At 40.3% G+C, this 13,047-nt stretch overlaps 1 protein-coding gene across 2 annotated transcripts in view; it reads left to right on the forward strand.

Moving 5' to 3' along the window:
• The window catches only part of stxbp6 (syntaxin binding protein 6 (amisyn)), a 188,411-nt gene that overhangs the window by 18,139 nt on the left and 157,225 nt on the right, over positions 1-13,047 (forward strand). For both annotated transcript variants that reach the window (XM_059649208.1, XM_048538196.2), the window contains exon 2: positions 2,727-2,915. In XM_059649208.1, coding sequence (XP_059505191.1) covers positions 2,759-2,915 — 157 coding nt within the window. In that variant the 5' untranslated portion in view covers positions 2,727-2,758. The remainder of the gene's footprint in view (positions 1-2,726; positions 2,916-13,047) is intronic.

The following is a 13,047-nucleotide window of genomic DNA, read 5'->3' on the forward strand; positions in this document are numbered from 1 at the left end:
CTCCCTACCTACTGTGTCTTCATGCTGATGTGATTAAGCTGCTATCTCTCATTCTCAGTGTTAGTAAACTTGAGAGAGATTCAGCTGTGAATCTGGTGAAATTTAAATTTTTAAAACAATTAAATTTGAGATCAGTTTTGGCAGCAAGTAGTAAAGGACAAAAGCATGACATGGAGTCATGGACACTGATTTTACCGCTTTATACACAGTAATTTGGCTCATATTGAAAGAAACTATACTGTTTCATAGTGAGTTTGTTGTGACTTTGGTTCAGCAATAATACAAATCCTAACCATAAAATCAAGTTGCCAACAAGTTTCAGATTATAGTGGTTAGGTTGCAACCAGAATATTGTATCCAGTTCTGGCCATTGCATTTTAGGAAGGTTTTTTAAAGGAGAGCAGACGGTAGTGTCTACAAGATTGCAAGAGAGGAGACAGCTTATCTGAAAGGAAATTACAAAGGTGTTTTGAGTGGAGTAAGATTGTAGAGTTCAGGTTAGACTGGGGACTTGGGACTGACTGGATTGGTCTGTAGAAAGCTGGCCAAAAAGCTATGTCCATGCCTGGGTGAGTACAGTGCTGCTGCTAGCTCCCTTTATCAAATTCCTGCAGATTTTTCTAATGGCTCCTATCCTCAAGTCAAAGTATTGGGCCTGATTTTAACTTTCTTAAAATGCATTCATTAGAATTCAAATCAAGGCCACTTTCTGGAAGACAGATCCATAGTCGTACAAGGTTCTATTGTAGTTACTTAGACTTTGCCCTTATTCAATGAAACCTTGCTACCTTCTGCATTAGTTTGCAGAGGCCCTGAATATCCTTATTCCCAACTCCCTCTGAAATATACTGAACACACTCACTTTCCTCCCCAAGGTCAAGTACAGAATGTTCACTCACTTCACTGCTTCTGCACTCTCTCTAGTCTTAAATCGTCTGATACCTTATTTCAAAAAGTTGGTAAGGAGAAGCTTGGGAACTATAGACAAGTGAGCCTGATGTCTGCAGTGAAGTTGCTGGAAGGGATTCTGAGGGACAGGATTTAAATGAATTTGGAAAAGCAAGAACTGACAAGGGATGGTCAATATGCCTTTGTGCATGTGGCAGTATGGTTAGTAAGTTTGCAGATGACGCCAAAATTGGCGTAGTGGACGGTGAAGTAGGTTATCTGAGTATAACAGGACCTTGATCAGATGGGTTGAACAAAAAGACCTTGGGATGCGTGTTCATAATTCCTTTAATGTGGTTAGGTTTTTTTTGCAATACTGCATTCGATTCTGGTCTCCTTGCTTATAGGAAAGATGTTAAACTTGAAACGGTGCAGCAAAGATTTACCAGGATGTTGCTGGAGTTGGAAGGCTTGAGCTATAACGAGAGGCTGAATAGGCTGTGGCTGTTTTCCCTGGAGTGTTGGAGGCATGGATTGGGTGAATAGCCAAAGTCCCTTTTTCCTAGGGTGGGGCAGTCCAAAACTAGGACATAGGTTTAAAGTGAGAAGGGAAAAGATATAAAATGACCTAAGGACCTCCTTATGCAGAGGTGTGTGTATGGAATGAGCCACCAGAGGAACTGGTGCAGGCTGGCGCAATTTAAAGACATCTGACTGCATACATGAATAGCCAGGGATGAGAGGAATATGGGCCAAAAGCTGGCGAATGGGACTAGATTAATTTAAGATAGCTGGTCAGCGTGGATGAGTTGGACCGAAGGGCCTGTTTCCATGTGGTACAACTCTGACACCAAAGACTCCCAGTCTAAAATTTGCCAGTTAGATGGATTGGCCATGCTAAATTGCCTATAGTGTTCAGTGACAAAGACTAGGTATGGTTAGTCACAGGAAATGTAGGGATAGAGTAGGGGGAAATGACTTTGGGTGAGATGCTCTTCACCGGGTTGGTGTGGACCTGTTGGGCCAAATGCCTGTTTCCACACTAGGAATTCTCTGGATCCATGAAGACTGTGCAACGTATCTCCCATTTCTCGATCACATTCCCTTTCTGCCTTGATCACGTGGTTGTATTTCTGGCCCTCACCGATGGGGAAACAATTTATTTTTATCTGAGATGTTTGCTGTCTCTCTTGAACTGTGAGGAAACCGATGTAGCAATGCACAAACTCGGTTGCCTTAGTCTGGAACTGAACCCTGGACCCTGATTGCTGTGAGGTTGTGCTGCAAGCCACATCTACTGCAGTAGATTAAGAAAGTAACTTGCCACTAGCTTTTCAATGGCGGTTGGGAATGGCCAATGAATTCAGTTGAAAAAATTCCTTGGGCAGTTAGCGTCAAAGAAATCAAAGGGTATTTTGTTGCTCTTGAATATTTCTCATAAGAGTAGCGCACTTGTTTCAAATAGCCTGCTTGAATTGTGTAGGTTTGCACTATCTCAGAAGATTCAGCTTAGTTTTCTATTCTAATTTAATTCGTTCTTGAAACTTGCAGGAACGTCATTCCAAGGACATTTGGATGGCGTTTTCATTGGTAAAACCGTGTGCTGGCCCATAATTTTTTGTTCTCTGAATTTATGAAATTATATGTTTAAGTAGGTTGTTTCAGTGTCTAATTGTTTTATTTTTGTTCATTCAGTTTGTATAAAAAAATTCTAGGACATGCGTTGTGATTTTAACTATCTGATTCAAGTAGGTTATCTTAACGTAAACTTGTTATACTACATGAATTCTTTGCATCTGATTAAATGATTGACCATAATTAATTGATTTCTTATTTAGGTACATAAAGCTGCCTTCTCTTCTCTCAATCCATGATGAGTGCCAAATTGGCTATCAGTAAAGAAATCTTTGCTCCACACGATGAACGCATGCTTGCAGCAGTCCAGGTCAAGCGAAGAACCAAAAAAAAGATTCCATTTCTTGCAACAGGAGGTCAGGGGGAGTATATGACCTACATCTGCCTGTCAGGTAAATAAATTTAAATGTTTTGGCTTCAGCATTGACCTCTGGCTACTTAAATAGCCACCCCATTGGCAGCTAGAAGAAATGAAGTGCTGCATATTATAAGAAATGTAGACAGGTGGAAACAAAACATATTTGTTCTTCGATGTTAGATAATATCAAAGAGTTTGAAGTCTTAGAAAGGTTAGAAAGTTTTTTAGGAAGACGTATTATGTGTGCTATTGTGTTTTAATCAAAGTTCTGACCACTAACTTTGTAAAGAAATTGTTTCAGCAAGTTTTATGCACAGACATGCATTCAAATTGCTTTTTTAATGGATTGTTTGCCCAGTTTTTGGAGTATTTGAGTTACAGTCTGTACATGATCTATAGTTGTTAATTTGATTAACAAGTCAGTATTAACTCATCCTATTGGAGATATGTGAAATGACCTAAGCACTTGAGATGCAAAAGTGTTGATGTGCATAGGGCCCGGGGTGTATAAGGCTGATGTAGACTCAGCTAGCAGTTAGGAAGGCTAATGGAATAGCAATCTTTATTGCAAGAGGATCTGAGTACAGGACTAAAGAAGTCTTGCTTCAGTGGTAAAGAAGACTGCACCTGGTGTACAGCAGATAGTTTTGGCCTCCTTGCCTCAGGAAGTATGATATTGCAATAGACTGAGTGCAACACAGGTTCACCAGACTTGTCTCTGGGGTGGTAGGAACAATCCAATAAAAAGAGATGAGGCAAACTAGGCTAGCGTTCTCTAGCATCTCAGAGTGGGAGGTGATTTCCTTGAAACTAAAGGATACTTAAAGGGATAGACAAAGAAGGTGCAAGTAAGATGTCCCCCCCCCCCCACCCTTGGCACACTCAAACCAAGGGGTACGACTTTTAAAATGAAATGGATGCCATTTTGATCCGAGGTGATGAATTGTTTTGGTGGCTGGGAGCAGGCATTGAATTCTTTACCTGGGTTTTGTGGAAGCTTGGGCTTTTAGCATATTTGAAGTACAGGTTGATTTCTAATTAGCAATGGAGTTTGGGGATCCTGTGGGGAGAAGGCATTGGAACTATTTGGTCAACCGTGGTTGTATTAAATGGTGGAGCAATTTAATCAGCTGAATGGCACAAAGGACAAGTGGCAGTATGGCAATGTTATGGTTCTGGAGTAGCAGCTGGAGAGGTTGCATGCTAAAGTGAATATAGTCAGTTCTGAAATTGTCTTCAAGAAATTAACTAGATTATTTGGTGCTGAGAACAGAATGAAAATACTCAAAAGCTGCATTTTTTTTGTACATACAAACAGGAATGTCCTTCATATAGGAAATCTTACCAACTACATCCAGGATAGAACTTAATTTGAGGTCTTGAAAATGAGTGCTGGCGAAAGAGAAGGTCTGGCTGCATCTATAGAGAAAAAACAGCTAATATTTATGGTCTTGTCTGGCCAAAACTTAAGACTGGTTCCATAAAACATTGACTGACTCTTACCACCTTCAGTCAAAAATACTTTGCACTGCAAGAATAAATGCATAAAATGTTAAAATGGGGGTTCTTTCAATTTTTGTATTTTTAGATTTATTGACTCTTGAAGCATTAAATGATATTGCACCAGGCCAATACTGATCATAGCCCCGAGTTAGAGAACTTTTATTAGTTTAAATGAGCGTATTAAATTCATTATCTCCATTTGCCAAGCAAAGCTTAACTTTAATAGATGAGCAATAGCCTTTTGAGATTTAAATATCAAAAATATGCTTGCGTGCGTCCACTCCAAGCTCACCAACACAACATATGGCATCAGTGTTTGAGCTTCCAGCTGAGAGACCTGGGCAGAAGTGAATGCCTGCAGCTGCTGCCTCCTGTCCTTTTTATTTACTTGCTGTTGCTCCAAAATGAATCTTGCAGGAAGTTGAAAACCCAAAAATCTTTTTTGTCTCTGACATCCACCTGCTATGCCTTTCTGCTTTATATCTACTTCATCAACAGCCTGAGATCAACCAATCTGATGCAGTTGATTTTTGTGAACCTCTCCAGGAAAGTAAGAACTTTTGCTTTAATGGGGACCTTCTCAATCCTCATTACTGGGTAAGAAGAATTAGCACTTGCTTTTGGCTTGTGATTTAAACTGAGATTCAGTTGTACATAAGTGGATAAAGGGAAGACCTATTAATGCTGAATTACAGCTGTGTTGTTCACAGTCACGATAATTAAAGAAGGCTTCATTCATTTTAAGTCGATGCCTTGATATAAATACATTTGTAACATTTTGCCTCTATAGCTGAAGAAATGTTATTGTTTTAATTCACCGTATTGCGTTATCGGGTTTTGTTTTGTAAATTGTGTAGAGTGATTCTAAACTCACATGAAACTGTTGATTCTTATGGTTGAGAAACATGTCTGTGGAAATTCACCTTGCCCACTTCTACAGAACAGTATGCCCCTAATTAAATATCAGTGAATTTAAAATTCACCATGGTACCAGTTTGAAGAATTGTTCGTTTGAGAGTTGTACAAATGAAGTACTGGATTTTGATTGTTTTTTTGGGCAAAGACAAATTTTTATGTGCTCTGTAATAATTTTTAATTGCCTTGCCTTAAAAATACTTGTGTAGTTGTCAGGTGGTGCATTTTCCTGTTTGGAATGATAAGGAGGCAGGTGCTCCTCGGCAAACAGGGGCTTGAATGGTGCAGAGAAGCAGAACTACTCTTAGGAAATTTGCCACCCTTGCCTAGTTTGGTCGACAGGGGTATCCAGTCCAGGAGCAATGTGGTTGACTCTTAACTGCTTCTAGGCACTTGGGGATGGGCAATAAATAGTGGCTAAGCTGGCAATGTCCACGTGCCTCGAATGAATGGGCCAAAGACTGCCCTTAAACTTCAATGCTGAATCAGCATAACTATCCTTTGCTATTTATATCATCATTAGCACTGTAAATAAGGAAGGAATCCTGTGGAGCAGCGTTATTGTTCCTATTTCTGGGCACGAGAGTCAAGTTCAATTACCACCTGCCATGGTGGAGTGTCATAACATGTTTATATATGTTGGTTAAAAGTAGTTTTTTCCAAATGTTTGTACCAAGTGCTGGATATCCTAGAAGAAAACTGTCCAAAGGTAATTGTATTTTACTTGATTTTATTTTAGTAAGGTATAACCTGCTCAGAAATTCATAGCTATAATAAAAGTTAATGAATGTCTTTGTCCAGGTTGATCATTGGTGAATACTTCAATTTACGACATATTTGTGTTAAGTTGATATTTTTAATTGCTGCAAGTAAAAACCTGAATTTGTTACAGGAGATTATTCATACAACCAAAGCTGTGTAAACTGATTAATTTGTCTGCTAGTTCTGTTGTAATGCTGATACACAAATCTGAGATTTTTCTTGCAGAATTTTTATTGCATTACTTCATTTGGCACTTGAAGTTCATTATTTTGAATTTAGCTTTTTTTTTGAGAAGTGATTAATGCAGTGTCTTGCGATATTGGTTCAAATGATGCTTTGATTTCTACAGTCTAAGCTTTTAATGTGTTGCTGTTTGATCAGTATGTGTCTGTATTTTGTAGTGATGCATATTTACAAAAATTAAAGGTTGTACAAGGTCTTGTGATTTCAGTTTTGGTGTGCTCTTCTCAATGAAGAGAATTGAAATATCACCTCTGCCAAATTCAACTTGAAAATTGAATCTTTGTGTTGTGTATTCTTGTACGTCACACCCTTGTACCTCATCCAAACATTCATATCTGATGTGTTTGACTGGTATGAGATACAAGTTGGCCCACTATTGACTCTGCCCAACATTTGCCAACATTTTCTGGATGGATGACTAAATCTGAAATGAAAACAGTAGATAGTTCTAAGCCAGCGATATATCGTTTCAAACACACTCACGCTCTGAAGCAATCTTTTTGCGGTTTGCTTGTCTGGGCTCATATCATGCTATCATTATTTTGTAAGGTAAAGTGGCAGGTCTTGGAAATTATTTCAACTAATGTGAGAGCTGAGGCTGAAGCATAGATTGCTGTCATAAGACAGTGTGCCAGATTCCCCAAGTCAGCAATATTCCAAAAGGAATATTGCCCACCTCGCCCAAAAAAACTATTACGCTCTTGAGGAGGAATGAACAGATTGCTCATCTTTATTTGCCCACCTCATAAGTTGGTTGCAACAAGGCTAATTTGAAAAGGATCCCTTCACTAATGATACCTTTCTTACAGTCTTAAATAGACTTTTTTTTAAAGGAGTCTGTTTCATCAGGCTTTCTTGAATTAGAACATAAGAACTCGGAGCAGGAGTAGGCCATTCGGCCCTCCGAGCCCATTCCGCCATTCAGTAAGATCGTGGCTGATCTTCTTGTGGACTCAGATCCACCTAGTCGCGTTCTCACCGTATCCCTTAATTCCTTTATTGTTCAAAAAAACTTACCTTAGCTTTAAAAATGTTTACTGACGTAGCGTCAACTACTTCACTGGGCAAGGAATTCCATAGCTTAACAATCCTCTGAGTGAAGAAGTCCCTTCTCAATTCAGTCCTAAAATCTGCTCCATGTAATCTTGAGGCTATGCCCTCTTGTCCTAGCTTCACCTGCCAGTGGGAACATCCTCTCTACTTCTATCTTATCTATACCCTTCAAAATTTTATGTTTCTATAAGATTCCCCTCTCAATCTTCTGAATTCCAATGAATATGATCCCAATCTACTCAGTCAGTCCTCATAAGACAACCCCTTCAAATCTGGAATCAACCTAGTGAACCTCCTCTTCATCCCCTCCAGTGCCAGCACATCCTTTCTCAAGTAAGGAGACCAAAACTGCACACAGTACTCCAGTGTGGCCTCACCAGCACCTTGTACAGCTGCAACATAACCTCACTGCTTTTAAACTCAATCCCTTTAGCAATGAAGTACAAAATTCCATTTGTCTTCCTAATTACTTGTACCTGCAGACCAACCTTCTGTGATTCCTGCACAAGGAATCTGCACATTTGCTCTGCCACTCATCTTCGTGTCATCTGTAAACTTTGACTCCCTACACGTGGTCCCCAACTCCAAATCACCCTTATAAATTGTAAATAATTGCAGTCCCAACACTGATCCTTGAGGCACACCACTAGTCACTACCAGCCAGAATAGCACTCATTTATCCCACTCTTTGCTTCCCGTCAGTCAACCAATCCTCTATCCATGCTAATACTTTACTGCTAACACCATGCATCCTTATCTTACGCAACAGCCTCTTGTGCGGCACTTTGTCGAAGGCCTGTTGGAAATCTAGGTACACCACATCCACTGGGTCCCCATTGTCCACCTGGCTCGCAATGTCTTCATAGAATTCTAAAAGGTTTGTGAAACATGACCTGCCCTTTATGAACCCGTGCTGCGTCTGCCCAATGGGGACAATTTCTATCGAGATGGCTTGCTATTTTCTTACTTGATAATAGACTCAAGCATCTTCCCCACTACACTGGTTAAGCTAACCGGTCTATAATTCCCCATCTTTTGTTTACCTCCCTTTTTAAACGGTGGTGTCACATTTGCTGTTTTCCAATCTGCTGGAACTGCCCTAGAGTCCAGTGAATTTTGGAAAATTTACCACAAGTGCACCTGCTATTTTTTCCCACCATCTCTTTTAGAACCCTGGGATGCATTTCATCAGGGCCAGGAGACTTATCAATCCTTACCTCCATTAGCTTGCCCAACACTACCTCTTTCGTCATAATTATTTGTTTCCAGGTCCTGACCTGCCTTCGTTCCTTTATCAATTACTGGCATGTTATTAATGTCCTCCACTGTGAAGACCGATACAAAATATCTGTTCAATACCTCTGTCCTTTCATCATATCCCATAACTAAATTCCCCCTTTCGTCCTCTAAATGGACGTTTTACTCTAGCCACTTTTTTTTTCATTTTTATATTTATAGAATATATAATTAACAAAGTGAAATGATTAGTTCTGAAACGTCATACAACTGCCGTGCATATTATAGAAATGAGAAGAGTACAAAAGATATTTAAAAATAGAATCATGGTCTGAATTGTTCGAGAAGTGAGAATAGTTTAATATTTTGGCTGTTGCAGTAGAGGGTTCTGGTCGCATTGACAGTTGAAAGGTAGTTTTGAGTTTCTTGGTTTTGCAGGCCAATGTTCCTTGGTTTGGATTCCTTTTTATTAAACTGGCTTGCAGCACTTAGAGTGAGAGATTCTTCCTTGATCTGCAAGCTGGGGTAAATTGAAGATGGTTCTTTTACTGACTTTCTGAGAATTAATTCTGGAACCCAAGATGCTAAACATGCAAGTATCAATCGCATAGTCCATTCCAGTAGCGTTGGCTTTTTACCCCCCCCCAGTTCTTGCATATTCTTTTGATTGGGTAAAGCACAAAATGTCTCCAGTTTGAGACGTGATCTGCAGAAAGATTTTTGCTATTGAACTTGGGCTCATCAGCCCCTTGTTGACCTTGTAACCATGAGATGGCAGTCCAGTTTTGAAGTTTTTTTTGGTATCTTTTAATATTACACTCCATTGGTTCCTCCATTCCAGTTTTATTTTAAAAATCTGTAGTTATTCTTTCTGCAACAGTCCTTTACAAAATTATACATATTTTGAAATAAAGGGTAAAAAACACCTGTAGTGTATTGTGATCAGAGATAATGGGAACTGCAGATGCTGGAGAATCTGAGATAACAAAGTGTGGAGCTGGATGAACACAGCAGGCCAAGCAGCATCTCAGGAGCACAAAAGTTGATGTTTCAGCCCTAGACCCTTCGGCCCGAAACGTCAACTTTTGTGCTCCTAAGATGCTGCTTGGCCTGCTGTGTTCATCCAGCTCCACACTTTATCTATGTAGTATATTGTGGTTCTGACACATTGGTGTAAGAAGACCTTTGCTGCATCAAGTTAGCTGAGTATGTTCAGGGATCTTTTGTATTTTTCTTTTCTCTCTGTAGGCTATTTGTTAATATGTGGTTATTGTAGGCATTATTTCTCTTCCATGAAATTTGTTCACTACAGTGAAGTGACATAAGACACTTTTTCAAGAGACGCAGGATGAAACAGTGCAACGTCCTGGCACCAGCTGTTTTCAGCATGTTCGCCTCCATGCTACTATTTTACAATTTTAGCAACTGAAATGAGGATGTCTCTTGGCATACCATAGCTGAAGAAAAGCTGTTCAAATTGGCAAAGCTTGCACGTCAAACCCAAGTGTGTAATGTCCTAGTTTTGGGGTTGCTGTTTGAGGATAATTCTGTGCTGGCAACCCATTCTGAGGTTCACTTGTAATACTTTCTTGATTTGGTTTTCTTGGGCCTGCAGGGAATTTGGATTGATGTCGGCAGTCATGAAGACCAGTTATGGGTCAAGAAATGACATTTCACCTTCTACTAATTCAAACAGTTTCTCATAACCTGGTTGACAGTTGTATGTAGATTGCGTCAACAATTACCAGCAACCTAGTCTCATACAAAACAAAACCGCAACCACTGAGAATGTATTTAGTAAGACTCCCTTTTCAGGCTGCTCGACTACATGGGAATGTTTGGCTGCTGAAATGGAGTTGTAACCTAAGCAGAGAGTTTCCAGATCTTACCATTTATAATGGCTGGTGGTTGCAGTGCAACTGTAAAGCTCTGAATCGATTGACATTACCTGATGTGTTGCTTTTATTGTAAATTAGACATTTTTATTGAAATATTTTGGTAAAATGACAGCGTCCTTTAGCTACTTTTTGTTTTGCTTTTCTCCCCATCCCCTTTTGCCACTTGACATTAGTTAGCAGGTGAGGTTTTCATGAGTGTGAAGTAACTTGAATAACGTAGCAGTAAATGTGTTTGAGTAATTAATCTCTGAGAAAAACCAATGGCTGAACTTGTGCATAGTGAAGAGGGGAATAACTTTGAGTAAAGTTTGGGGCTGACTGTGCTTTATCTCTCCAATCTTTTGCCTTAGGAAAGGTGCATTTATGCCTCTCTGTACTTGCTCAACAAAAGCTGAAGCAGTACATTCTTCCTTTTAGCTGAAATATTTGTTCCAGTTATATCCATACCACAACCTAGAATAATCACTTCAGAATACTGTTCATAGTCAATTTTATAGACCATCACAATATAATTGAAAATTCCAGTGCTGCTGGAAATTTGAAACCACTGAGGAACCTTGTTGTGCTGGGATGGGTTGGGGGGGGGCGGGGGTGGGGGGGGTGGCGAGGCGAGGAGGAGGAGGCGGCAAAAGAATCTAGATTTGAAAAAGTATTTTTTTTATTCCTGAATTTAAAAACTCTCATGAGGTTCGGGTTTATTTGAAGATTTAAAACCATGCAGCTTAATGATGTGGTTTATGTTGAATCCCAACAGTATGGCAACTGACCCTTTTTGGCCCAAAAAGTTCACACCAATCTTCAGACATCCCACCCAGACCCATCCCCCCCCCCCCCCCCAGCCCTCCCAATCTACACATCCCCGAACACCATGGGTAATTCGGCGTGGCCAATCCACCTTTGGACTATGGGAGAAAACCAGAGGAAACGCAGACACAAGGACAATGTGCAAACTCCACAGACGGCCAAGGGTGGAATCGAACCCGTGTTCTTGGTATTGTGAGGCAACAGTGCTAACTGCTGAACCACTGTGCAAGAAAGTATTGATTATCTCAATTTGTAATTGTTAGAATTTTCCTCCCAACAGGAGTGATTGTTCTTGAGCTAATGTTTAGTAACTGCACTTCCTGGAGGTGGGTTTGAAAGCAGGACTGGGAACATGTTCCAAGAATCACAGATTGGGTCAACTTGCTGTTGAATTCCTGTGTGTGAGCATTCTGGACAGAGGTGGGTGCACAGTGGCTTCTTGTCTGGCAGCAGCAGGTAATCAATTTGAGTCATTTGCAAGGCGATTTAGGGGTAGAATGTGTTGCCATGGGGTTCATCCCAGTCTTGAACTCACTTTGGATTTTAATGGGGGTTCCCACCCACTGATGGGTCTGGGCTGGTGTACAGGGTGGTTGGTGGCTGTCACTTTCTCAATGTCCCCATTCCAGAGCTGTGGGGATCTGAGGGTGATAGGTTGGAAATATCTAAGCTTGTCGTTCATGTACTTCAGTACGTTACTTTTGAGTTTGAGGAATCTAATTTCTCCTCAATTATTAGATTGCAGTATCAATGTGGAGAGTTGTAAAACAGCAGATGAGCTTCTTTAGCTGGTGAGCTAGATATGTGATGTATGCGTTACGTGAGAGGAAGTCTTTGCTTGGATAAGTAGAGAGTTAAATTAGTTTAAACTAATTCACTGAACATTGTAAAGTTGTGAAACTCCTTCATTTCAAACAAATTTCAAAAGTTGATTGGTGTAGATGTTCCCAGGGTTTTTTTTAAAAGATGTGATGAAGAAGATGTTCCCAAGTAAAGGAACGGCTAGCAAATGGGTGCCTTGAAAAATGAGATAACGAGTGTGCAGAGACAGTGTGTTCCTGTCAGGGTGAAGGGCAAGGCTGGTAGGTGTAGGGAATGTTGGATGACCGGAGAAATCGAGGTTTTGATCAAGAAAGACAAAGGAAGAGTGTGTCAGAAGTAGACAGCAGAGATAGAGGAAATCCTCTGAGTACAAAGGCAATAGGAAGATACTTAAGAGGGAAATTTGGAGGGCAAAAAGGAGACATGTAGCTTATGCAAATAGGGTTAAGGAGAATCCAAACAGATTCTAGAAATACATTAAGGACAGAGGGGTAACTTGGGAGAGAATTGGGGTCCTTAAAGGCTGCCAGTGAGTAGAACTGCGGGAGATGGGTGAGATATTAAACAAGTATGTTGCAGCAGTGTTTACTGGGGAGAAGAATATCGAAGATGTAGAATAATGTCCATATTGCGGAGGCTGAGGTGCTGGATGTCTTAAAATGCATAAAGGTGGATAAATCTCCAGGATCTATTTGGATGTACCGTAGAACTCTGGGAAGCTAGGCAAATGATTGTGGGTCCCTTGTTGGGTATTTGTATCGTCAGTAGCTGCAAGTGAGGTGCTGGAAAACTGGAAGTTGACTAATGTTGTGTTACTATCTAATAAAGATGGTAAGAAAAGCCAGGGAATTGTAGACTAGCAAGCCTGATATCAGTGGTGGGTAACTTGTGGGAGGGAATCCTGAGGGACAAGATTTACATGAATTTGGA

This window comes from Stegostoma tigrinum, chromosome 10, assembly GCF_030684315.1.
Source record: "Stegostoma tigrinum isolate sSteTig4 chromosome 10, sSteTig4.hap1, whole genome shotgun sequence".
In the NCBI taxonomy this organism is placed as follows: Eukaryota; Metazoa; Chordata; class Chondrichthyes; order Orectolobiformes; family Stegostomatidae; genus Stegostoma; species Stegostoma tigrinum.